The 26,511-nt window shown below is 40.3% G+C and overlaps 2 protein-coding genes across 7 annotated transcripts in view; one reads left to right on the forward strand and one right to left on the reverse strand.

Moving 5' to 3' along the window:
• The window catches only part of LOC133560317 (RAS guanyl-releasing protein 2-like), a 60,294-nt gene extending 40,061 nt beyond the window's left edge, over nt 1–20,233 (reverse strand). The window contains exon 1 of one of the 3 annotated variants that reach the window (XR_009808419.1): nt 19,926–20,233. The gene's annotated coding sequence lies outside the window, so the exon portion shown is untranslated. The remainder of the gene's footprint in view (nt 1–19,925) is intronic. The other 2 variants (XM_061912748.1, XM_061912749.1) reach the window with 2 other exon arrangements.
• Nucleotides 20,234–20,333: 100 nt separating this feature from the next.
• alpk1 (alpha-kinase 1) lies at nt 20,334–25,268 on the forward strand. Of its 4 annotated transcripts, none has more exons than XM_061912744.1 (14): nt 20,342–20,507; nt 20,696–20,793; nt 20,917–21,071; nt 21,148–21,346; nt 21,416–21,475; nt 21,535–21,621; nt 21,702–21,778; nt 21,861–21,956; nt 22,019–22,123; nt 22,208–23,636; nt 23,709–23,856; nt 24,478–24,640; nt 24,762–24,948; nt 25,080–25,268. In XM_061912744.1, the coding sequence occupies exons 1-14, from the start codon at nt 20,443–20,445 to the stop codon at nt 25,235–25,237; spliced, it is 3,027 nt and encodes a 1,008-aa protein (XP_061768728.1). In that variant the 5' UTR covers nt 20,342–20,442; the 3' UTR covers nt 25,238–25,268. The 4 variants fall into 4 exon arrangements, with proteins under 4 accessions (XP_061768731.1, XP_061768728.1, XP_061768727.1 ...); XM_061912743.1 differs by having other exon boundaries at nt 20,349–20,507; nt 25,030–25,268; XM_061912746.1 differs by having other exon boundaries at nt 20,488–20,511; nt 25,030–25,268.
• The last annotated feature ends 1,243 nt before the right edge of the window (nt 25,269–26,511 follow it).

The raw sequence follows: 26,511 nt of genomic DNA on the forward strand, positions 1-26,511 counted from the left end.
TCCCGGGAAAATTGGGAGGGTTGGCAAGTATGAGTTTTACTACTGAGTACATTACTAGCACAGAGAAATGAGTGTGTGCTTACTGTATGTAATACAATGATTTCAACACTAAACATCTAGTATTGATCTCCTTCTGCAATTGACGCCACCTAACCCACATTACACTCCTTTGTTACATTTATCGTTGTAAAGTTGTGCAAGTGTTTGTGGCGTTTCAGCATCTTTTGACACAGACTTATTTTTTACTTTTACATGATCATTCCATTCACTTTCACCGCCATTTTTGCAAACGCTTCCCTTCTCAATGGCTGCACATCTGGGTACTAAACACTTTATAAGTTTCCGGCCACCGGCTTCAACCATGCATTAAATTGATCGTTCAGGAGACACAAATCGTTTAACTTTTACTTACCCATCTTATGCAAGTAAATTGGCTTTGCTGTGGGCTTTCATTAAGTTTTTCCCGCGGCTATGCTTACTTGTAACAACACAACGCTGCGCGCACAACACACTGGCTGGTGGTGATCGATAAATTCTGACGGGTTAGCACAAGTAGCCTACTTTAGTTCCGTTTTGTACTTACGTTTTAGCGTCCCCAAAAATCGAAACATTTCAAAGCGAGACTGAAGTTCATGCATGTTTTGAATAAAAGTAACGTCAATACATTTTTAAGACCTTTCAAAATCGTATTTAAGACCTTTTAAGAGATTTTAGGATAATTTTAGACATTTTAAAGGCCTACTGAAACCCACTACTACCGACCACGCAGTCTGATAGTTTATATATCAATGATGAAATATTAACATTGCAACACATGCCAATACGGCCGGTTTAGTTTACTAAATTGCAATTTTAAATTTCCCGCGGAGTTTCTTGTTGAAAACGTCGCGGAATGATGACGCGTGCGCGTGACGTCACGGACTGTCAGAAAATAATAGCTCAGCAACAGTTACAGCTAAAAGTCGTCTTTTTTCATTGCATAATTACTCAGTAATCTTTTGCAATGTGTTCAATTAATAATGGAGACTATAAAGAACAATGCTGTTGGTGGAAAGCGGTGTATTGCAACTGTCTTTAGCAACAAGACACAGCTGGTGTTTCTTTGTTTTTAACGCAGAGCGGTCAAGCGAACATGTTTTCTCTACGTCAACCCGCATGTTTTTGGATGGGAAAATTGTGATATATATCTTACCGGAGACATCACTGGATTATTCGTCCTCCTGCAGTAGCTGTTTAAAAGGCAGCTGTGAGCTTGGCTCCTCGGCTTCTCTCTGAGACACTGCGTGTTCACCGCAGCCATCCGACCTCGAGGTATGTCTTTACAATCTCACTAAAACACTATTAAAACAATAAGCAGATAAGGGATCTTCCAGAATTATCCTAGTAAATGTGTCTAATTACATCTGAGAAAGCTCACACTGCCGCCGCCGTCGCTTTTTTTTTTTTTTTTTTTTTTTTTTCTAGTCCTTCATTATCAATATCATCATCCACAAATCTTTCATCCTCGCTCAAATTAATGGGGAAATTGTAGTTTTCTCGGTCCGAATAGCTCTTGCTGCTGGAGGCTCCCATTAAAAACAATGTGAGGATGTGAGGAGCCCTCACCCTTGTGACGTCATCGTCTGCGACTTCCGGTAAAGGCGAGGCTTTTTTATCAGCACCAAAAGTTGCGAACTTTATCGTCGATGTTCTCTACTAAATCCTTTCAACAAAAATATGGCAATATCGCGAAATGATCAAGTATGACACAAAGAATGGACCTGCTATCCCCATTTGAATAAGAAAATCTAATTTCAGTAGGCCTTTAAGGTCTTAAATTCAAATTATTTGATTTAATACTTTTTAAGACCCCCGCGGATACCCTGCTATTGTATAACCATGGCCCAATACAAAACGACTCCAAGATGTCCTCAAAGCACAAAAAACAATGCCCATAAAGTGTGTGTTGTAGCAAAACTTCATTCAAGTTCATCAAAAAGCATTTGAGATTAATTCCAGAGTGCCTGTAGTTGTGCAGTACTTGCAAAACAAACACTTGGGCAGGAAGTTGTAGCAGAGCTGTCGCGTGATGGGGCAGATAGAGAGGCTGGCGAGGGGATTCGCGGGGAGGTTGTTGTCAGGCTCTATTTAAAGACTCAAGGGGAACTGATGGCAGCAAGAAGGGATAGTTTTCTGTTCTGTGCACACACCAGTGTGCTTGCTCGGCTCTGGGGGGTGCCTGCTGCGAACTGAGATTAGGAACTGTGACTACTGTAGAGAAGGAGGGACAGAGGGTGAGGCAGATAATGGGAGAGACGGGAAGAAGGCAGGATGGGGATGTGCCTCAGCTCATTTGGTTGGGAGAAGATGGAAACATGATAACACCAATAGATGCCTGTATTGTTTGAATCATACCCTGCCAGATGTAAGAGTACAGTAGGAGTCAATTGGTGTCCCTCAAGGTCCAATCTACACCATATACAGTGTATCCCAAAAGTATTCACAGCGCTTCACTTTTTCCACCTTGTGTTATGTTGCAGCGTTATTCCAGAATAGAATACATTCCTTTGTGTCTAAATTCTACAGACCCCAACATGACCAAGGGAAAATATTTTTTACGTACGCTTCCCATCAAACCTTATAGAGCTTGAGAGGTGCTACAAAAAACATGGGCAAAGAGGCATCAACAAAGTATTGAGCAAAGGCTATGAATACCTATGTACCAACCTTTTAACATTGTCTCTACGGGGTATTGTGTGTAGAATTTTGAGGCCAAAAATGGATGTGTTCCATTTTAGAATAAGGCTTTAACATAACACAATGTGGCAAAAGTAAAGCGCCGTCAAAACTTTCCAAATGGACTGTAGGGCCGATTTGTGGTGTAAAAGTCATTCCAAGAGCCCTAGAGAGTTTATAAGCACCAAATGTAAGAAAAATATATGATCCTTTCATTTGTTTTTTCTCCGCTTTTGAAAGAGAGGGCTCTCAAACACTCGCTTTTTGAAGTTGCAGCTTTTCGTGATGATGTCATTAAGGAAAAACGTACTTCTTTATGGACCTGATAATGCCGCTAACTAGATGGAACCCACCCCGTGTAGACACCAAAGAAGGCTTAACTATACATTTTAAAAACCAGACCAGACCTATAATGATTTCCCTTCAAATATTGTTACAATGTTGGATACTCGTGTCAGTTCCAGGCCTAAATTGGATGCCAAAGTTTGCCAACTCGTCAGAACTCCCGTCCAAAGGCAAAACCTAGTAACTCACTTCTAGCTGATTTTGCGAAAACAAAGGAAAACCAATCCATTTTGATGCTGTCTTACAAAGATTTACAAAGTCATCAAACGTATAGATGTTTTCTTGAGCTTTCATTTTCTTGCCGATGAGCCATGCATTGAATCTACTCTCATGAACGTGTGCCCTTTCTCCAGATATTTTATCACAATCTCGGGTGGGCCCTATTCTGCGTTTGCACATTGGGCAAGAGTCGTGTGCAGCGTCCAGTTTTTATTTTGACCTCCACAGTTATCTGCCCAAAAGAGTATGCAAGGGGAAGAATCAAGAACAATACATTTAATGAAGGTGCTTGCAACGTCCTGGGCCAATCTTCCAAATATCCCCTCGTGCCATAATATCACATAATCAGGTTGACCGTCGGCCCCCATTCGTGCAAATGTCTCATTAAAGACAATAAGGCGACTGACAAAGAAGCTTTGATTGGTCCCTTGAGATACTAGGTTTTTCTGTTGTATCTACGCAGTTATGTGGTAGTTGCTAGGTCCTGCCATGCGCGTAACAGCTTACTTACGGAACAAATTACAATATCGCGTACACTAATGTAAAGCATATCACCTAGGAACTCCAAAATTATTATCAGCTCAGTTTTGACCAAAATTGAGTTACTGGGTTTTTACCTTTGGACGGGAGAGAATATGTCCTCGTTCTTCTACTATCAAGATGAGAGGCATTATTTATGATCTAGAATAACATTTCACGACCAGGGAAGTGAAATAAGCAGCTCATCAGTCGATCATGTCAACATTGGCACACAAGCTTGTTATCACGGCGCCACTATAAATAGTTTGTCTGCGTTAGCCCTTATAATAACAATATCACTAATGCTTGGTGAATAGTCAAGTCACGAAATGTAAATGGAGTTTTGTTGGTGGTTTTTGGATGGGTTTTTATTGAGTTTTATGGGCGGAATAGAGAACCTCCCATTGGCTTTGTTGTAAGCGGACTTTCATTAGCAAGTTAGAATGCATCAACTTGAAGTCAAACTCGGAAAGTGAAGTGAAGTGAATCATGTTTATGTAGTGCTTTTCTCTAGAGACTGAAAGCGCTTTAAATAGTGAAACCCATTACCTAAGTTACATATAAACCAGTGTGGGTGGCACTGGGAGGAGGTGGGTAAAGTGTCTTGCCCAAGGACACAATGGAAAGTGACGAGAATAGCGGAAGCGGGGATCGCACCTGCATGGAACCCTCAAGTAGCTAGCATGGCGAGCCACGCCGGCCTAAAGTAGGTTATAAATGTGACTGTAGATCAAAATCTATGCAAAATGTACATAAAAAGCATACCCAACACATATTATCTTGATCACAGGGAAGTGTTTTGAATGTAGAACTAAATGATCATCGGTCCTCTTTAAAATACATTTCTGCCAACTATGTTCTGCTACAGACGTAAGACATCAGTACAATTTTGAGCACATTCAACAATAATACTATAATATTGATAACCGTGATATTTTGATCACAATAACTGTGATATGACATTTGCATTTTGTTACATACTTGAAGATACACACTCCGTTGGAGACAGGCATTAGAAACACATTAAAGCTACGGACAGAAAAAAAAGGTTCACTAAAAACACCTACACCTATCTAAAAGGTGGTTTTAAGTTGAGATTTTGGACAACACACTTATAATGTTACGTCTGTGTGGCATAGTGCTGCCAAAATATCTCCCCTCGTGGATGCGCCGAATGAGTACACAGCAAAGGTAAGATTAACTGATTTATTTAACAAAATAGCTATGAACAAAAATACTGGAGCTAAGCATAAAGGCAAACAAAAGTGCTAGCAACGAAGGCTAGGAAGCACAAACAGATAAACACAAACTTGGCACGTAGGCAAACAAAAAGGAAAAACAAATTCATCAGCATAAGAGCTGGAATAAAACAAATGCGTAGCGTGTAAGCCCGCAAGAATACAAAAAGCGTAGCGTGAAAGCTAGCGTGAATAAACATATAGAGATGAGCAGTAGTAACTAGTTGTGTAAGCAAATAAGAATAGCAGACGTGCTGTTGCATGAAAGCAAACTTGGATCCCAGAATTATTAACAAAAAGAGGCAGGCTTATATAAGGATGGTGGTAACTAGTAACAGGTGTGCGGGACCCGAGAGTAGCAGGTGTAACTAATGAGAAACCATGGTGACAAACTAAACAGGAAATAAACAGTCAAATGACGGAGCGATACAAAAATGGAACAATAAACAATAATATGTGGAGAACCGAAAAGCGGATCTCAACATATAAGGCACTATAATGGTAAATGGTAAATGGTTTGTACTTGTATAGCGCTTTTCTACTACTTTTTAAGGAGCCCAAAGCGCTTTGACAGTATTTCCACATTCGCCCATTCACACACACATTCCCACATAGGCGGTGGGAGCTGCCATGCAAGGCGCTCACCAGGACCCATCAGGAGCAAAGGTGAAGTGTCTTGCCCAAGGACACAACGGATGTGACTAGGCTGGTAGAAGTTGGGGATCGAACCAGTAACCCTCAGATTACTGGCACAGCCACTCTACCAACTTCGCCACGCCATCCCCAATGGGACGTTTAATGTACTCCCAGGTTGACACAGGTAAAGGTTCCAAAAGTAGAACCCTGTGATTGCACCAATTCATTCAAAATAAATTTTCTGGAATTGGCTACTACACAACTAGGTTGTAATGTGCGTAACAATGTGTTATAACAAGGGATCAATGTGTCACTCTAAACTGTTTTGTTTTTTAAGGGTTTCCTGCTCAAAGCTCTGTCCTTCTGGCCATTTGTGAAAGTTTGCTCCATAACAAACACAAGAAAGGTGTGTGTGTGTGTGTGTGTGTGTGTGTGTGTGTGTGTGTGTGTGTGTGTGTGTGTGTGTGTGTGTGTGTGTGTGTGTGTGTGTGTGTGTGTGTGTGTGTGTGTGTGTGTGTGTGTGTGTGTGTGTGGGAATGGATGCAATGTAAGGAGTTGAGGTCTTACTTCCTCTTTTCAATCACACAACTTCCTTTGTGAAACCCCTCTGGTTGCTAGGACTTATGTAAAATACCACAATGAAACCAAATTTTTTTTTTTTTTTTCAGAAACTCAGGGCGCTCGTTAGTCGGAGTCCTTTTTCTTTTCTTTTTTTCATTGCCGTTAAGGCAATGTCGAAGCTTGTGGCTCAATAAACTGTGTCTAAGTCTAAGTCAGAGAAGTGACTTCCTGTTTCTGCTGGTGGTGTCCACAGATTCCATGAACTGTACTGACATGGGCGGATATGTCAGTCTTTGTCAAGTTTTTGAAACTTTGAACCAGAGAAAACTGCTAAATGGTCTTGTGGCTACTTTGTTTATCTTTGTTCATGTATTTTTCCTCTTGCAACAATATCTTTGTCCTAGTGAGGATGAGAAATGTCATTACAGTATTACTGTAACACAGAAACTTTTGTTTGCACGGCTAATACAAGCAGCCTAAGAACCAAACATGTAGACCGAGAACACATGAGAGCTGGGTGTTACGACAAAAATACCAACATGAATGTTAAGTAAATGTAGAAAAGTCCTGCTCTACTTTGAAACATGTGCAAACTTGATAGCGTCTGCAAAGTTGCGTCTCTTTAAGGGGAACTACACTTTTTTTGGAATGTTGCCTATCGCTCACAATTATTATGAGAGAGAAGAAAACAAAAGTGTTTTTTTTTGCATTCTAACATGTACAAATCGGCTTGTTCTTGGTGGCTTGGAATGCAGTTAATGGGAGCAATCAATCGTACCTTTAAATTGATTGATTGATTGAGAAGTTTATTGACATCTTAAAGAATTGAATCCATGTAATGCTTTAAAAAGGCAAATGGATGGCACAAAAAGCCAAAAGGCTTGTTGCCATTGTGGTCCATTACTTTATGACTTTAAATCACTATAATAATGCATTCATAAACTGTCAACAATACTTAATTTACGTTCTGTAATCTGCATAATAACCAAGCTGTAACAGCACTGTTATTGTAAGAGCGCACACTTTGGAACTCTTTTTCTAGCGTAGAAACACATCGCCATGTTTCGATATTAACCGTAAAAGCGAACTACGGCAAGAAATAAGACAGCTTCTACGTCAGTACGAAATATGTTTGCGATATGACACCGTTCTGTACTGACTAAAAAACATGAACAATAATGATGAATATAAAGTGTGACTCACTCGATGGACTGTTGTGCGATTGGTTCAGCTGGCCGGGGGACGTACTGTACAGTTTATTTGGTTAAGCACTCCATTTATGTCGAAATAGCATGGCTTAAACTTCCACATTTTGCAGCTTCGAGTCAATTTCACCTTACTCTCTCGGCTTTCGCCTGCTCCAACATCTCACACTTCCTTTGTGCCGGCTTCTAGAAGAAGTAGTTAATCCTCCATATATTTAGCTTCAAAAAGAAAAGGTTGTGAATCCTCATTTGTCCAAAAATAGTCATCTTTGTTGTTGTTGGTATCGAATCCGTCAAGTTTAGAACACACAAGCATTTTGTTTCCGGATGTAGGAACACACGTGTTGCAATAAGTCAAAAGCAATGGAAACGGAAATCAATGTGCTGATGATTAGAATGACAAAAATACGAGTATTATATTGAACATATTGTTATGAACGTGTCTGTTACTACATTATATATAGACTTGCAGTTTGTGTACAAAACGTTAAAGGAGGATTTTGAAGTTATTTTAGAGAGCTTTGAAGGCTACATTGGTCACTTCTCCCGTTAGCCGCATCTTCCAAGCATTCATCATTTTTCAAATACCCACCTTCTCCCCCAAAAAAACATGTGTGTGCTTGTCTCTCTTAATAATTGTGAACAATAGGCAAAATTCCCAAAAAAAAGTGCAGTTCCCGTTTAAATGAACAAAATGAGAGTGTGCAATCAATATAGCGTGTCTTCATGTGTATGCAGAATATATGACAATTTTCAGAGCGGCCACAATATTGGGAGGAAAAGATGTAAACATAATCAATTAGCACTCGCAATGTGATTCATCGTGACTAAAACTGTTCTGCGGCCGCTGTTTTGCATCTATATTTATCACTTTTGAAATACGTGTACAAAGTGGCACAGCTACGCAAAAATGTGTGTGGAAAGAGGAGACGATCGCCTTACAAAGACAGACGATGGAAAGAGAATTCTCCGTCCTGTGTGTGTGTGTGTCAACATACATTAAAACTGTTTTCTATTAAAAAAATATAAAAACTTGTCGCCTATTCAGCAATGACATTTTATAATTGTGTATTTGTTGCATGGGATAAGGTGCTGATTAAACCAAATTCAATTGCCTGCTTACGTTTTTTCATTGTGTTTGTTATTTTATAAAGGAGATAGTTGTGAATATAAATAAATAAATGATAAATGAGTTGTACTTGTATAGCGCTTTTCTACCTTCAAGGTACTCAAAGCGCTTTGACACTACTTCCACATTTACCCATTCACACACCCATTCACACACGGATGGAGGGAGCTGGCATGCAAGGCGCTAACCAGCACCCATCAGGAGCAAGGGTGAAGTGTCTTGCTCAGGACACAACAAACGTGACGAGGTTGGTACTAGGTGGGGATTGAACCAGGGACCACGTATATGCACAAACACACACACACATATTATATATATATATATATATATATATATACACATTATATACACACATACATACACACACACACATATATATATATATATATATACACACATGTATACAGACACACATTTACACATATATATACATACAGTATATATATATATACATACGGTATATATATATATATGTATATATATATCATATTTAAGTGTATCTTCTACATTTTAAAAAAATCTTGCAAAAAGCATTTTTTTGCTTCGAGACGCACCATCATAACACTGCAACACCTCCCAGAGCACACCATCTGTGTGCTAAAAGTAAATTCTGATGACTAAGTCACGCTTTAACATGGTCTACAGAGAAAAGGTGCTACATATTGTATTTGTGTGCTGCATGTCAACAACATGACAAAACACCGCAGTTTGGACCGTATGAAGCCAAAAAAGTAAAGGACTGTGTGTCCATGGTGACAACCGGTACACACGCAAAAAATATTTTATTTAAATAGGGAGGTTTACACCACTTTTGCACTTGTCTAAAATTGCATATAAAAATTCAGTTAATATTTGCATCAGGCCTTAAGTATGTTTTTTTCAGTTTTTTTGTTCCAAACCGGAGTACCAAACCACACGTGATGCACCCTACCAAACACATGATGTACGCTTGCGCACACACACACACACGTTGCATATCCTGAAATTGACTTTGCAGTTTGCACCATGCTTCATTTCCTCCCTTGCATGCTAAACCTTGAAGCTAATACAGTTTCTGCTCCTCCTTCATCACAGTCATTATAAGCTGGTCCTGTTTCGACTCTGAGAGTTTCATTTGAACTCAACATGCCCGATCATCGCCCCTGTTTATGTATTCCTCCCTTAAAAACTGAACAATCTCATAGGTGTCACTCCCTTGTGACTTTTGGACTTATGTTTGCTTTTTCCCTGTGTGTGATATTTTAGTTCCTGTTCTGTGCCTTTATTTTGTATTTTTCCTTTCTTGTGCTGTGTACAGGAATCCACAACCTGCTGACTGATTGGCAACCGGGACACAGCTGCACCGCCTTGCCAATCAGTCTCCTATTTTAGTCCGGTACTGTCTTCTTGACAGCTTAATTGTTATGCACTGCTCTGTGTTGCCTATTGTTTTGCTTCGCATGTTTGCCTGAAACAAAATAAGTTCATTGTCTCGTGCCCCTATTAGTTGCACTCGCCTTCTTTTGTTTATTTTTTTCTACTTCTTGGCGTGTGTTTCCCCACTCCCTTGTGTGTTTTTGTTTGGTTATTAAAGAATTTTATTTTGACTCACCATCTGCTTGTCGTCTGCTGCGTCTTGGGGTATACTTGCCAACCCTCCCGGATATTCCGGGAGACTCCCGGAATTCAGTGCCTCTCCCGAAAACCTCCCGGGACAAATTTTCTCCCGAAAATCTCTCGAAATTCAGGCGGAGCTGGAGGCTATGCCCCCTCCAGCTCCATGCAGACCTGACTCAATGTTGTGACCCTCTTAAACAGGACAATACCGCCATCTACTGTACATAGAATAGAATGTAAATATATTCTACATTTAAGTGCAGTCAAGGAACATGCATTAGGGAGTCTGTTCTGAAGGCCACAGTAAAGAGACGTAACTTCATCACGTCGCCTGGTTATTGACTCCAACCCAATATATTACACCGTTGACAAGCAAAATTAAGAAATACGCTTGCAAGTTCCAGAATGATTGGAAACAAGAATTTCAGTTTATTCAGGAGAGTTCGAAGGGGAAGGGGTATGTTGCCTGTAAGTTTTGTAGAACAGACTTCTCCATTGAACACGGCGGCCGAACGGATATACTCAGCCATGAACGGTCAGCGAAGCACAAAGCGTCCGTAGCGCAGCATCGTTCACAACCCAGTATTATGGCCCATGCTGATAGCTGGAAGCAACATCCCGTTCTTATTTGCGGATGTCTACAACAAATCTGTGCAGGATGTTCCCGGATTCAGGAGATCGCTCGCCAATACGCAAATGGCAGAACAAAGGTTACTCAAATAGTGAAAGGTAAGTGTTGTTGTTGTTTTAGTAACCAGCAAGCACAGTACAGTTCGTACAACAACTGTGTTTTTATTACTGTGTATTTGATAGGTGCCATCAGAAATTCAACTATTTCTTTTATTTATATATATAATAAAAATAAATATAAATAGCTAGAATATATATCTATATATCTATATATATATATATATAGATATATAGATATATATATATATCTATATATCTATATATATATATATAGATATATAGATATATATATATATATATATATGAAATATATATGAAATACTCGAGTTGGTGAATTATACGCCACACCTCTTAACCACGCCCCCAACCACGCCTCCGCCCCACCACCGACCACGCCCCCCCACCTCCCGAAATCGGAGGTCTCAAGGTTGGCAAGTATGTCTTGGGGTCACATCACTAAAGCTGCCTACTCACTCGTGACAATTGGACAGCAACAATTAATTGATCAAACCAAATAATTAGATTACAAAAAAGATGATATTATTCATTTAGTTAGTAAAATACAGAGAAATTGTTTCCGCAAAACCGCTCCATTAGAACGCACCTAAGTGTGGTGCACCTATTAGGGATGCAGGTTGCGCGGCGGCTGATGGCCTATTGACGAGAATATTGCCGAGAGAGAAGGCTCAAAGAAAAACATTGACAAGGTGGAAAGGGAGCATATGGCCAAAGACGAGAGACCGATTTTGCAATCAAATTCTACTTAAAAAGACCAACATCATGGGTATATGTTTGTACTTTCAAATGGAGTCCACATTTCCCAATACCACGACATCCATGATGCAGCACGTAACCAGAAAACATCCTGCATATTTAGCAGACAAGCAGGAATAAAGTCTATTTTGACAGGTAACGCCATCCTATAGGTTTGACTTGCATAACAAATGTTTTATTACAACATGTTAGGACATGTTAGCTTTTACAGTTTGTATGTTAATACTATCAAGTTGTTTGTACACAAATCAAAGACCGTTCCTCCAGTTAACACTTTAAATTAAAGGCCTACTGAAATGAGATTTTCCTATTTAAACGGGGATAGCAGGTCCATTCTATGTGTCATACTTGATCATTTCGCAATATTGCCATATTTTTGCTGAAAGGATTTAGTAGAGAACATCGACGATAAAGTTCGCAACTTTTGGTCGCTAATAGAAAAGCCCTGCCTTTACCGGAAGTATGAGCGTGTGACGTCACGAGTTAGAGTGCTCCACACATATTCACATTGTTTTTAATGGGAGCCACTAGCAGTAAGAGCAATTCGGAACGAGAATGCGACAATTTCCCCATTAATTTGAGCGAGGATGAAAGATTTGTGAATTAGGATATTGATAGTGAAGGACTAGAAAAAAAAAAAGAGACGTCTCCCTTATCTGTTTATTGTTTTAATAGTGTTTTAGTGAGATTTTAAAGATTGTAAAAACATACCTCGAGGTCGGATGGCTGCAGTGAACACGAAGTGTCTCAGAGAGAAGCCGAAGAGCCAAGCTTACAGCTGCCTTTTAAACAGCTGCTGCAGGACAATGAATAATCCAATGATGTCTCCGGTAAGATATACATCACAATTTCCCCATCCAAAAACATGCTGGTTGACGTAGAGAAAACATGTTCGCTTAACCGCTCTGTGTTGAAGCTTCACAACAAACAAAGAAACACCGGCTGTGTCTCGGTGCTAAAGACAGCTGCAATCCACTGCTTTCCACCAACAGCATTGTTCTTTATAGTCTCCATTATTAAATGAACATATTGCAAAAGATTCAGCAACACAGATGTCCAAAATACTGTGTAAATACGCAATGAACAGAGACGACTTTTAGCCGTGTTTGGTACAGCGCTAATATTTCCTTACAGTCCATGACGTCACGCATACGCGTCATCATTCCGTGACGTTTTCAACAAGAAACTCTGCGGGAAATTTAAAATTGCAATTTAGTAAACTAATAAGGCAGTATATGCATGTGTTGCAATGTTAATATTTCATCATTGATATATAAACTATCAGACTGCGTGGTCGGTAGTAGTGGGTTTCAGTAGGCCTTTAAATATATTGTCACTCACTTTATAATGCTTTATCAAAGAACCTTTTTTTTAAGTTTGGTTCTTTATTATCTATTACCTGCTTTTAGGCCGTGCAGGATTTTTTTTCTTAGCTCATTTTAAAAACATTTATAAGTAATATATAGGGAGGCCCCTGTGATAAAAGTCCAAACTTAATTGCATGTGCATTGATAAGAGGAATGAATAAAGGTCAATCAATCAGTCAAAGATTACTTATATATATATAGCTCTTAATCACAAATGCCTCAAAGGATAAAGGTCATGAGAAAAATATTAGTTAAACTATTTACCCCTAAAACACGCATTGACGCTAGAAAGTGTGTTTTTATTGGATTATTCGATTAATCGAACAAATGAATCGATAGATTAATCAATTACTAAAGCAATAGTCGCTGCAGCCCTAAAACCCCATGATGTCCTGCCATTGCATTTCTACAACAAGAGCAGTGTGAGTTTCTTTTTTTCCCTTGTAGAAGTGGCTTTGTGAACTCTCAGTTCTCGACAGCCGCTCATTTTCCAATCACGGTTCGCCTTTGTGAAAGTAACATCTGCAGCAGAGCGATGTCAGTCGACTGATGCCTCAGCTAATCACGACAGTCACTGCCTGAGTGGTCAGGGATGCTACCAGCTCTGTACTTTATCCATCCATCCAGTAATTTGGCCCATCCCACTTAACTTGATTTGTAGCTTTCCAACAACCTTGTCCTGTCCATGGTAAAGGTGAGGGGGCGGGGGTGTATTGATGAACCAGTTTCACCGTCTGGGCCCTTTCATGGCAGGGAGGATTGCGCGAGAAATGCCAGGAAGTCAGGGAATAAGATTGTGTAATATTTTTCTGCCTCCTCTTTTTATATTTGCAGTCATTAAGGAGCAACATCGGAGGCCAATCAGGGCATGATGAGTGCAACACAGGCTAAGGTGGAGGCGGAAGAGGTGAGCTGGAGGCGATGCTGAACATCACGAGTGGCCTGAAGTAATTACAATGGGGCAGACAAGGATGAGGAGGCTATTTTAATCACCTGATTTCACCAGTGGTGCTCGAATTTGTGAGGAAAAAACTCCGTCTAAGGAGCGCTTCCATGCCGCGCACTGCTTCCTCCGTGCTGATCATAGGTGATCAAGGTGAAAAGCTTGATTAAATGGATTTCACATTGTTTCAATCATCTCTGCCGGCAGGTTTGTCAGCGCATATACAGTGGGGCAAAAAAGTATTTAGTCTGCCACCGATTGTGCAAGTTCTCCCACTTAAAATGATGACAGAGGTCTGTAATTTTCATCATAGGTACACTTCAACTGTGAGAGACAGAATGTGAACAAAAAATCCAGGAATTCACATTGTAGGAATTTTAAATAATTTATTTTTAAATTATGGTGGAAAATAAGTATTTGGTCAACAATTCAAAGCTCTCACTGATGGAAAGTGGTTTGGGCTCAAACTCTCACGATACCTGGCCCTATTCATTCTTTCCTTAACACGGATCAATCGTCCTGTCCCCTTAGCAGTAAACAGCCCCAAAGCATGACGTTTCCACCCCCATGATTCACAGTAGGTTTGGTGTTCTTGGGATGCAACTCAGTATTCTTCTTCTTCCAAACACTACGAGTTGAGTTTATACCAAAAAGTTCTATTTTGGTTTCATCTGACCACATGACATACTCCCAATCCTCTGCTGTGACATCCATGTATCCATTTTGGTATAAACTCAACTTGTCGTGTTTGGAGGAAGAAGAATACTGAGTTGCATCCCAAGAACACCATACCTACTGTGAAGCATGGGGTGGAAACATCATGCTTTGAGGCTGTTTTTCTGCTAAGGGGACAGGACAATTGATCCTTGTTAAGGAAAGAATGAATAGGGCCATGTATCGTGAGATTTTGAGCCAAAACCTCCTTTCATTAGTGAGAGCTTTGAATGGTTGACCAAATACTTATTTTCCACCATAATTTACAAATAAATTCTTTAAAATTCCTACAACGTGAATTACTGGATTTTTTTTCACATTCTGTCTCTCACAGTTGAAGTGTACCAATGATGAAAATTACAGACCTCTGTCATCATTTTAAGTGGGGGAACTTGCACAATTGGTGGCTGACTAAATACTTTTTTGCCCCACTGTACAGTAGGATGATGGCTACCCTCGTTTGCCTTCTGTGCGCCATCCAAAACATTTAATAAAAAGCAGCGAACTAACTTTTCCATGCCTCCCAAACAGCTGCCAAGACTCGCATTTAAGGCGGACTGCAGCAGATTAGCGCCCTAATCCCGCTGCTCTGGCTACAAGAAACAGAAATTGGAACAAGTAAAGACGATTCAGAGGCCGTTGACGCTCAAAGAAGCATCTTAATCTCTCCGGGGAGGTTGTAAGGGGAAGAAATAAATCACCTTGAAACACCACTTGGTCAAACACAGCTGCAGTCAACAGAGCAGGTGATGAGATGTAAATAAGATTGAGTAATATAGACAATATGAATGATAGATGATAGAGCTTTTAATACTATCATTATATTGTGATAATGCATGTTGATGACACATTCTAGTTGTGTCCCGCTAACTTGACAGCGATATATACACATACACACATCCCTTAATGACAAGTGCCTCAAAGGGCTACCTTTCTTCACTGGAGGACGAGGAATAGTTAAACATGGTACACTCCACACCATAGGAGGATATGCTAACCGCTAAGCTAGAGCTCTTGAATGTAAACAAAGATGGGCGCATCAATACAAAAATTGACATTTAACGAAATTGTATGGTCAATAAATACTACAGTGGTTTTATTGATATTTTTATCATCCAAAAAAATGTTGTCACTCGGGAAATGAGTCCCTGGACATAGGAGGACGTTAAAAGCAAAATATTTAAACCAGAATAAAATAATTTAAATATTAAATTGATATTGTTACACTGCGATCATTCAATTGTGATCAATGATTGTAATTTTCATCAATGATCTTGAAAATTTGAAGCATCAATATCAGCATTGGTATGAGCAATAAAACCTCTGTAACTACCGGTACTTGGTATTGGATCGATACCCACATTAGTATCACCCATATTGCAAAGCATCCAAACAACAGAAGAATAAGTGCGTATTACATTTTAACAGAAGTATTGATAGAAACATGTTACAACAAAGAGTCACTAGCTATTTAATGTAAATTAGCACGTACAATAATAACAATTTTGACAAAATAATACAAACAGAAATTAGCTAATATATCACTTCATACTTCTGCAGCCAATTTTGAAAACCTTTGTAACCCATTTTAAAATATTTCTATTATCATTTATATATCAAATAATATACTGTGATACAGTATTGTTATTGCAGGAGGCTGCAATATACGTATATCACGATATAGATGTTATTGTCCATCCCTAGGCTGTTTTCACTAGTATTCTTCAGTTCCCTGGTTTTCTGGAGAAACTATTTGTATGTACATACTACACTCAAAGTTGTTAGTATATCAGTATGTGCAGTTAAATTATGAATTGGATTAGGCAAACAAGTCAAACAATGTACTGAGATGATCCACTCCAAAACGGTACAAATTCAGAGTGTCTTGAACCTCATTGAAGAATGAGGCATCGATCACAGAGGTGTCAAACTCATTTTAGCTCAGGGGCCAAAATGTACAAGTGATAAAAAATTGTTTAGTTTTTATTACACTTAGATGTTGTGATTAATAGTATTCTATCTTCATCTGTTCTTATTTATATGTTCTGAATAAATTATGTGATCATTTTCATCAGGCAAATAGGTGGAATTGAGTCTAGCTGAGTTTTAAAATTCTCCCATCCGTGTTAATTTTCAATCTATCAGAAGATTAAATGAATAATAATACATCAAATTACAGGATGTTATTAATGTAATTTACTAATTTTCCTTAACTAATGTACTCACATCCTATGGTTTATTTTGTACATATTTAGCATCGTCAACGACAGTATTTGTAAATGTGGACTAATTCCATTAATCACATGTGAAGTTAGAAGGGGATACATATTATTGCAGAATATTTACAGTGTGTGCGGCCAGAAAATGTGTCCCCAGTCAAAAGTTTAACATGAAATGTATTCAATTATTTAATTAATTTACTAAGAATTGATTTACGTGGACCCCGACTTAAACAAGTTGAAAAACTTATTCGGGTGTTACCATTTAGTTGTCAATTGTAGAGAATATGTACTGTAGTGTGCAATCTACTAGTAAAAGTTTCAAGCAATCAATCAAAAACAGATTGAGACTGGAAGTGAAACAAAAGTGTTATAAATTGCTTCGAAACCAAAAAAGGGGTGGGATTGAACTAACTTTAAGGCTGCGGCAATCAATATTTTTAGTAATCGAGTAATCTATCCAAAAGTATGGATAATCGTATCAAACACGCTTTATTGCCTTGATGCGTATTTCAGGGAAAATAGCTAAAATAAACAATGTATGTGCTTGCCATAATCTTTGTTCCTTTTTTACTTGATAAATGCATATCATTAAAATTGCACTTTTAACCAGTGTGCATTGATTAATCTTATTTTTTTTTTTTTTTTTTTAAATGATCTCCCCACTGTTTGCTGCCCCACAGATCATGACTTCAAAACACCGCTTTTGCAGCAGCCTTGCTAAAACTATGTCCATGTATTTAAAGTTTCTGACATTTTAGGTTGTCCGGATTTCATACATTTTTATTAAATGATCAATCAGATTTTTTCTAAACAAAATAATAAATTTAATTGACTACTCATTGCAGCCCCAATAATCTCTGCTTCTTCCTACTCCTTTTCTGCCATCTTGGAATGCGGTACTGTAAATACTGTAAGTGGCATGCTGTAGTTTAAGTCTATGCATGTTTCAAATTAACTAAAAGTTAGTTCACCGAAAGGTGCGCAGTCGAGAACATATCAGTAAGGACTTAAATGGAAAACTTCTAGGATGTAACTCAAATTTTTCTAAAATATACTTTTAAGGTCTGAGACAGCACTGGCGTGCATTCTGTATTTGTTATTTTTGCAGGCTGTCATTCAACACTGGTTAGTGTCTTCTCAGCGGATAGGCACAAGACATTGAAACAACTTTGAATTGGGTCCTGACGTTGAGCAACTCAAACTTAACATTGGAACAACATGCTTTTTAAGGACGTTTATTCAATGTCGTTTTCTGACGAGGATATGACCATTTATGACCATGATTTAAAGGTCTACTGAAACCCACTACTACCGACCACGCAGTCTGATAATTTATACATCAATGATGAAATATTAACATTGCAACACATGCCAATACGGCCTTTTTAGTTTACTAAATTGCAATTTTAAATTTCCCGCGAGTTTCTTGTTGAAAACGTCGCGGAATGATGACGCGTACGCGTGACGTCACGGACTGTCGGGAAATATTAGCGCTGCACCAAACACGGCTAAAAGTTGTCTCTGTTCATGACGTAATTACACAGTATTTTGGACATCTGTGTTGCTGAATCTTTTGCACTTTGTTCATTCAATAATGGAGACTATAAAGAACAATGCTGTTGGTGGAAAGCAGTGGATTGCAGCTGTCTTTAGCACTGAGACACAGCCGGTGTTTCTTTGTTTGTTGTGAAGCTTTAACACAGAGCGGTCAAGCGAACATGTTTTCTCTTCGTCAACCAGCATGTTTTTGGATGGGGAAATTGTGATATATATCTTACCGGAGAAATCATTCGATTATTCGTCGTCCTGCAGCAGCTATTTAAAAGGCAGCTGTGAGCTTGGCTCCTCGGCTTCTTTCTGAGACACTTCGTGTTCACCACAGCCATCCAACCTCGAGGTATGTCTTTACAATCTTCAAAATCTCACTAAAATACTATTAAAATAATAAGCAGATAAGGGATCTCCCAGAATTATCCTAGTAAATGTGCCTGATTACATCTGAAACGCTCACACTGCCGCCGCCCGAAGCCGTCGCTTTTTTTTTTTTTTTTGTCCTTCACTATCAATATCCTATTTCACAAATCTTTCATCCTCGCTCAAATTAATGGGGAAATTGTCGCTTTCTCGGTCCGAATTGCTCTTACTGCTAGTGGCTCCCATTAAAAACAATGTGAATATGTGTGGAGCCCTGCAACCAGTGACGTCACGCGCACATACTTCCGGTACAGGCAGGGCTTTTCTATTAGCAACCAAAAGTTGCGAACTTTATCGTCGATGTTCTCTACTAAATCCTTTCAGCAAAAATATGCCAATATCGCTAAATGATCAAGTATGACACATAGAATGGACCTGCTATTCCCGTTTAAAAAATAAAATCTCATTTCAGTAGACCTTTAACATTAATTTACAAATACAACTATTTTGCAACGTTGTTATGGAAGTGTTTTAAAGGACATGTATGTATACAATCAACGTTGTACCAATGTCTTGTGCCTGTAGGCTTTGTTTGCATTAGAGCGAGAGTGAACACAGAACTTGCTGATACATTAACACACGCCAGTGTTGAAATGATTGTGTTCACACTTGACCAAACAAACTGTACAAGCAGAGCAAAAGCACCAGAGTTCCTTTTAAACGAACTAAACATGAAAAGTGAACGCACCCTTACTTCAATAAAAAAGAAATAAGTCCTTTTTGTAAACCCAGACGCTCCTTGAAAGTCTATTTTGGGAGCAGGCATTCCTCCATCCTCTCCAGAGGATGCAGCACACAGATCCGTCCATTCAATGCCTTTTTTTTTTGCTTTCTTCATGTGCATCCCCTTTCAAGAGACCACAAGGGGGTCATGAGACATTAAGTTGTGTCACCATGCAAAATATATCCATGCATTCATTCATATAGGTGTACACAACTGACAAGGTTGGACATAAACAGAATAAGCCTGGTAATTGCTTCACACTGAATGAGCAGTGTTTGGCTTCACCAGGAGATAAACACAATACTAAAATTCACACTTAAATGGAGGTTATAATGAAATAAATGATGCTCTTACCTTCAGAGATGGGTGCTTCTCATGTCTTGCATGTGCAGAGGCAACACTGACACCAACTGTGGAACGAGCAAGGGCATTAAAGTGGTGGCATCGTTAAAAAATAAATAAATAAATAAAAACGCTCCAAAGAGCAAAAAAAAATCGTCTTGCAGTAAAATGTGCTCATAACATATTGAGAAGTCGGCGGGGTGTTTTTCACTGCATGTTTACAATCCGTGAAAATAAATAAGCACTTATCACTACAATGCGTGTTGAAGGGTATGCTGCATGCCAGCTTCTCTCTTCCAGCTGTGCAGCCCACAGTCCCGCCTGCTCGTTGCGTCACGGCGACGCGCCAAAGCCAGCGCTTTTGCAGCACATTTTGCAGCAAAATGACCATATTCTCATCTTTTAACGCATCATTGTCATGATTCAGTTCAAAAAAATTGTTCACCGAGGAGCTCATTGCGCCAAATTCCAACTTCTTGCTGTGCCCTGAACGTCCCTCGAGAGTACCGAACTTTTTACATTGCCGTGAATGCATCATTGCAAAATCCTCCCCGTTGAATTAAAAGTGAAACCAAATTTGAAACCGACTGTAAGGTAGGTGCGTCAAACATTTCTAAACAACTTATAGAACGCTTTTAAAGCATAAACAGAGGGAATATGTTTATATTTATCAAATATCCTCTTTTTGTCAGAGTTGCGAAAGTGAATGTCAAAGATCCAAGCTCTATATTTGAACGGCCATGTGGTCATAATCTATATTGTTTATTATTTATGTGCATCAGAATGGCCAGCCCAGAAGTGCGGGTGTTGCTGGACGAGTGCCTCGGGTCAGCAAGAGCAGAACCTTCCACTGACAGGCAAAAATACTGCAGCTTGAAAGGTCAAACACAGGGTGGCGCTGTTGCAACAAAACTGCATTGCAGCTGTGATTAGATGTTTTCCAAAACAGCAAAACGCAAAAATCAACCGGTTTAGATTAAATTTTTTTCATGCTTAATTGCAGACTCGCTGTGTGCCGAGTTGGCCTCTCTACTTCAGGAGGCCATGGAGATGAAGTGGCCCTTTGTCCCTGAGAAGTGGCAGTACAAGCAGTCCATCGGGGCCGACGACAAGACCAATCTGAGTGACCTCATCAGCCAGCATCTATCTCAGCTTCTGGTGCAACACTGTTCAAGTCGTCTGTGGTGTCAACTTTGTTGTGTTGCTACATTTCACATTTTTGCTGTGTTGCCAGAACCTCCTCCAGGCCTCTATTGTGGCAAAGGAGGCACACGCGGCGCTGGCTGTGATTTTTCTGGTTGACCGCTTCTTCTACTGGACCGATGAGTCCGGCCGATTGTTGGAAATCACCAAGCTACTTCATAAACGCTACCCAGACGCCCCCGTGGCCCCTCAGCTGGTCATACGGCGGGCGCGGGTCTACCTCAACTCAGGTATATGAGCCCCTTTAATGGATTTGTTGGACATTATAAGTTACAGAATCACCATCTGTCCTTCATCAGGCAAACTACAGAAGGCTGAATCCATATTGAGCCATCTTATCATCAACAGTGGAGCCACAGGTAAAAAAGCTGTTAAGTCTTCACGATGCTATAAAACTGATTTTTTTCCCAATCAACAGGATGCTGGATTTACCGCACTGAAAGCGACCGTGCTCTGGTACAGGCCGTTAGTCTGCAGGTGCGCGGGATGGTTTTGCAAAAGCTTGGTCAGACTTTTTTTTTTCTACCCGCTCGCGTCAAACAAATGATGTTGTTTTGACAGCTGTGCAATGTAATATGCTTGCAGGCCTGTGGCTGGAGGCCGCCCTGCTCGTCTGGGCTTCTCTGGTCGGTTACTACGCTCTCCCTCAGCCAGATAAAAAGGTCACAGTGCTCCATTTGACAACTTTATAAAACACATTTGCACATCCATATCAATAATGTCTTCACTTTGTCGACCTCACAGGGCATCGGGACCTCGCTCGGCATCCTCTCGAACATTCTGTTGTCCATGAGTGATGAAGACTTCATTGCTTTCAAGGCCAACCCACACGTTGACTTAGTGAGTCACACGCAATCAATTGTGTTTTGTCGTCTGAGTTTATTTATTAATTCCATGTGCAGTCTTTGCTTGGCAGTGCGAGCCATCGTCTCCTGTCAGCAGCCGAGGCAGCAAAAATGGCGGTGGTATACAGCCAGTACACGTCGCTCTATGTGCTCACCAATGTGGTGTGTTTTACTGCCGTTGACTGTGCAGGTGTAACACGGGTTGTGGGTTCTAGCGATTAAAGGTGTGTAACATTTCTGTTACAGACAACGCAAGGCACCTGTTTGTTGTCATACAGTTTCTCTGGGGCGTGTCCCCCCACAGAGAGAGAACACTTCCTCCTGCAGGCCAAAGAGGCGTTTGAGATCGGTCTCCTCACGAAAACAGATGGTACTGTGGTCACCAGCAAACAGGAGCTCCACACCTTTATTAAGGCTGCTTATTCCCTAGTCGTCACTCACAAATGGCTCAGCGGGCCCTCAGAGGTCGTGAAGCAGGCATCCCAAGCCTGCCAAATGGCTTTGGCTCATTTTTACCACTACTGCCACACGGATGCCCAGAACGGAGTCGGCTTCTATGCTGAAATCATGCGCCTGATCGCTCAAGTCAAACAAGGATTTCAAGTTGAGCCTTTCCTTAATTCGGACAGCCGCTCTTTCATACCCAACAGCTACAGAAACATCAGTGACACATTGGTTGGTTTTACTTTGGAAGCCTTCTTTGAGCTGTTGCAAGGATTTCACAAGTATCACATGTCACTGTGCGAGACAATCAAAACCAAGTGTAAGTTTGGGAAAGAGGAAGTTGATGGAGCAGGGATGTGCATGTCTGCGCTAGAGACAACTGTAGATGCACTCAACACTGAATGCATGACAGAGGCCTGTAAGCCTTCAAAAGAAGATGCTCCTCGACCACCTGAGAGTGGAAGCGTAGATGACCTCAGCTCTTCATGGAAGAAGCTCTCTTTGACAGGTATTGGTACCTACTCAGGAAGGGCCACAGATGGACCCAATAACTTTGGCTATCCTACTTTGCCGAGATTGGGAAGACCTACCGCCTCCCTAAGCTCAAGTCGTGGTTCTGACGGGTTTGAAGTGATAGAAGCTGAAATACCGACAGTTGACTCTGATGGTCCCGATGATGACCGTGAGCCAACAGATGAAGCGTTGCTGTCCTTACTTCAGTTTGAGCTAAGCTCTCTGAGCAACAGTTTTGGTTCCAAGTCGTCATGGGAAAACATCTCAGCAAGTTCAAGATCCAGGAGTGCAGCAAGCACCCACCAAAGCAGTAAATTATCAAAATCCAGTGGAAGCTTTGTACTCCTCAGAACACAAGATTTCAATAACTGTGATCTGGAGCATGACCCTGCTCCTGATTTGAAATATCTGGGTATGGCCAAATGTCTGGAAATCCCAAATGTAGCAAATTCAGAAGTGTGCAGCAGCACTGAACCCTCCACAGAAGACTCAGATGGGACACCAGAGGAGTTTGTGGTTGGCTTTGAAAATTTGAACCCTTGGTGCCACAGCTGCCTGAAGCAAAACACCTTTACTTGTGTTGCTCCAGAAGGAAAGTATTCCTTGTCTCGGGAGGACTACCACAGCCTCCTTGCTGGGGTTTGCCATGAGTGTCTGCTGAGTAGATTGCAAAGTGACAAGAGGAAGTTCAAACTAGACCGATACAGCACGGCCCACAGTAAGTCCACACATTTTAAGTCCACTGAGCTATTGTACATTATTTTGACTACCTCTACATTGTCACTACCAGATGCTCTTCATTTGAAGTTCTCCAAAACAACAGGACTGTGGACAGCGAGGGAGACCTGTGTATACATTGGCCAGTCAATGAATGTGCATGGAACTCAGAGAACCACCATCTGCGTCCAATTCTTGCACCAGGAGGAGAGGCTAAGCAGGTGCCCAGCCATCGATGGCTCTTGAGCAGGGCTATTTAACTAAAAAAAATTAATAATAATAATAATGTTAAAATGTATATAGCGTTTTTAGACACTCAAAGCACTTCAAAGAGAACTGACAATGAGAACCCATTCACTCCACATTCACACAGTGATGGTGGTGAGTTACATTTGTAGCCACAGCTGCACTGTGGTAGACTGACGGGGCAAATTCCCAGTAAGCTAAGGATCGCTGTTATTGGTATTTAATGACCCAGCATCTCCTCCACTAAACATAAGTTTTTTGTGTATTAATGTTGTCAAATTTACACAATTCTGTGTTATGCAAAATAAGTGTTCACTTCAGTGGATGTTGGTTATTCAGGAGGTTAAAATGTCAATGCAAGGATTTACCCATGTGTTTACATTGGTCCAAATTCCTCAATACAACAGGAGAACTTTTAGAAAGTTTTTAGGAATTTTTTGTAAAAAATTTTAGCCTCTCCCTTATTTTGAACTAAATTCAGGATATTGTGTCATTCCCGGGCCAGATTTGACCCGCGGGCCACCATTTGAATAGACCTGCTTTAGACTTTATACAAACTAGAGAGTGGGGGCTTCTGACTTTGTGCCAATCCACAGTTACATCGGGAAGGATTACCTTAAACCGAAGCAGATCCAGTTTCACCTTAGAGACGTGGAGAGACAGATGACGGCCCAGTATTACGTGACAGAGTTCAACAAGCGCCTTTACGACAAGGAAGTCATGGCCCAGATGTTCTTTCTGCCGTCAGAGGCGCTGTTGGTGAGGCCAAATCATACCAAGAACTCACAGACGATTTGAGGTTCAATGCCATTTAGCTACAGTTTTTTTTTGCTCGTTTTGACACTGAACGATTTTTTTTTTCTCCTGCGTTGGTGAGCAGATTTTGGAAGGAGATGAGATAACGGGCTGCATCACGGTGGAGCCTTACATGCTTGGCAAGTTTGTCAAACTCACCAACAATGTGCAAAAGAAGAACGACAAGCTCTTGGCGACAAATTATGGCCTTGCTTTTGGACATTTCACCTACCTTCACTCCAACTGCCAGGAAGTTGTGGTGGACTTGCAAGGTGTGATAGCAGAACATTTGCGCCGACGATGTTACCACATTAATAAGACCTTAATTTGAGTTGAATTTTATATCCTCACAGGCTGGGTGACCGCCAACGGTAAAGGGCTGACTTATCTTACTGACCCACAGATCCACTCCACAAGAACATCCCGAGGCCCATCCAACCACGCCCAAAGCGGCATCACTTCTTTCCTGCGGCTACAACACGGACCAGAATGCAACAGTGTGTGCCAGCTGCTCAACCTGCAACCAGTGCCTCAACAGTGACAGTTAAACGTGTGCATTAAATAATAAATGTATTCAAAAGTCTCCTATCAATGACAGGTGGTGGGTCTAAATAAGCAGAAAAACTGCTTTTAAATATTGCTACTCAGCTGTTCGTGTAAAACTCATGTATATATATATATATATATATATATATATATATATATATATATATATACACGTATATGTCTTGATTGGATTATCCAGAGAATAGTGCTCGATACCGTGGTAGAGCGCAATATGTAGGTGTGGGAAAAATCACAAGACTACTTCATCTCTACAGAACTGTTTCATGAGGGGTTCCCTCAATCATCAGGAGATTTTAATGGAAGCATTCACATACAATGGTTTGTATAGGGCACAGAGTGGGTGGGTACAGGCAGACGTAGGGGCGTGGTGATTGGCTCATGTATGTATATATATACATACATATATATATATATATATATATATATATATATATATATATATATATACACAAACCTTGTTTCCATTTGAGTTGGGAAATTGTGTTAGATGTAATTATAAATGAAATACTATGATTTGCAAATCATTTTCAACCTATATTCAGTTGAATTTACCACATATTTGATGTTCAAACTGATAAAAAAAAATTTTTTGCAAATAATCATTACCTTTAGAATTTGATGCCAGCAACACGTGACAAAGAAGTTGGGAAAGGTGGCAATAAATACTGATAAAGTTGAGAAATGCTCAACACTTATTTGGAACATCACCCAGGTGTGCAGGCTAATTGGGAAAAGGTGGGTGCCATGATTGGGTATAAAAGCAGATTCCATGAAATGCTAAGTAATTCCCAAACAAGGATGGGGTGAGGGTCACCAATTTGTAAGCAAATTGACGAACAGTTTTAGAACAACATTTCTCAACCAGCTATTGCAAGCAATTTAGGGATTTTACCATCTACGGTCCGTAAAATCATCAAAAGGTTCAGAGAATCTGGAGAAATCACTGTATGTAAGCGATGATATTACGGACCGTTGATCCAGCATCTGTGATGGTATGGGGATGCACTAGTGCCCAAAGCATGGGTAACTTACACATCTGTGAAGGCACCATTAATGCTGAATGGTCCATACAGGTTTTTGAGCAACATATGTTGTCATCCAAGCAACGTTATCATTGACGCCCCTGCTTATTAGACAATGCCAAGCCACGTGTTACAACAGCGTGGTTTAGTAGTAAAAGAGTGCGGGTACTTTCCTGGCCCGCCTGTAGTCCAGACCTGTCTCCCATCGAAAATGTGTGGCGCATTATGAAGCGTAAAATATGACAG

This window comes from Nerophis ophidion, linkage group LG10 (genome assembly GCF_033978795.1).
Source record: "Nerophis ophidion isolate RoL-2023_Sa linkage group LG10, RoL_Noph_v1.0, whole genome shotgun sequence".
Taxonomy (NCBI): domain Eukaryota; kingdom Metazoa; phylum Chordata; class Actinopteri; order Syngnathiformes; family Syngnathidae; genus Nerophis; species Nerophis ophidion.

Bases quoted from the DNA above. Each gene is read 5' to 3' on its own strand.
- alpk1 (XM_061912743.1), top strand. From the start codon at position 20,443: ATGCATCATTGCAAAATCCTCCCCGTTGAATTAAAAGTGAAACCAAAT. The intron at 21,957-22,018 runs GTGAGTCACACG...TTCCATGTGCAG, and splicing joins CCAACCCACACGTTGACTTA to TCTTTGCTTGGCAGTGCGAG. The intron at 24,641-24,761 runs GTGAGGCCAAAT...GTTGGTGAGCAG, and splicing joins TGCCGTCAGAGGCGCTGTTG to ATTTTGGAAGGAGATGAGAT.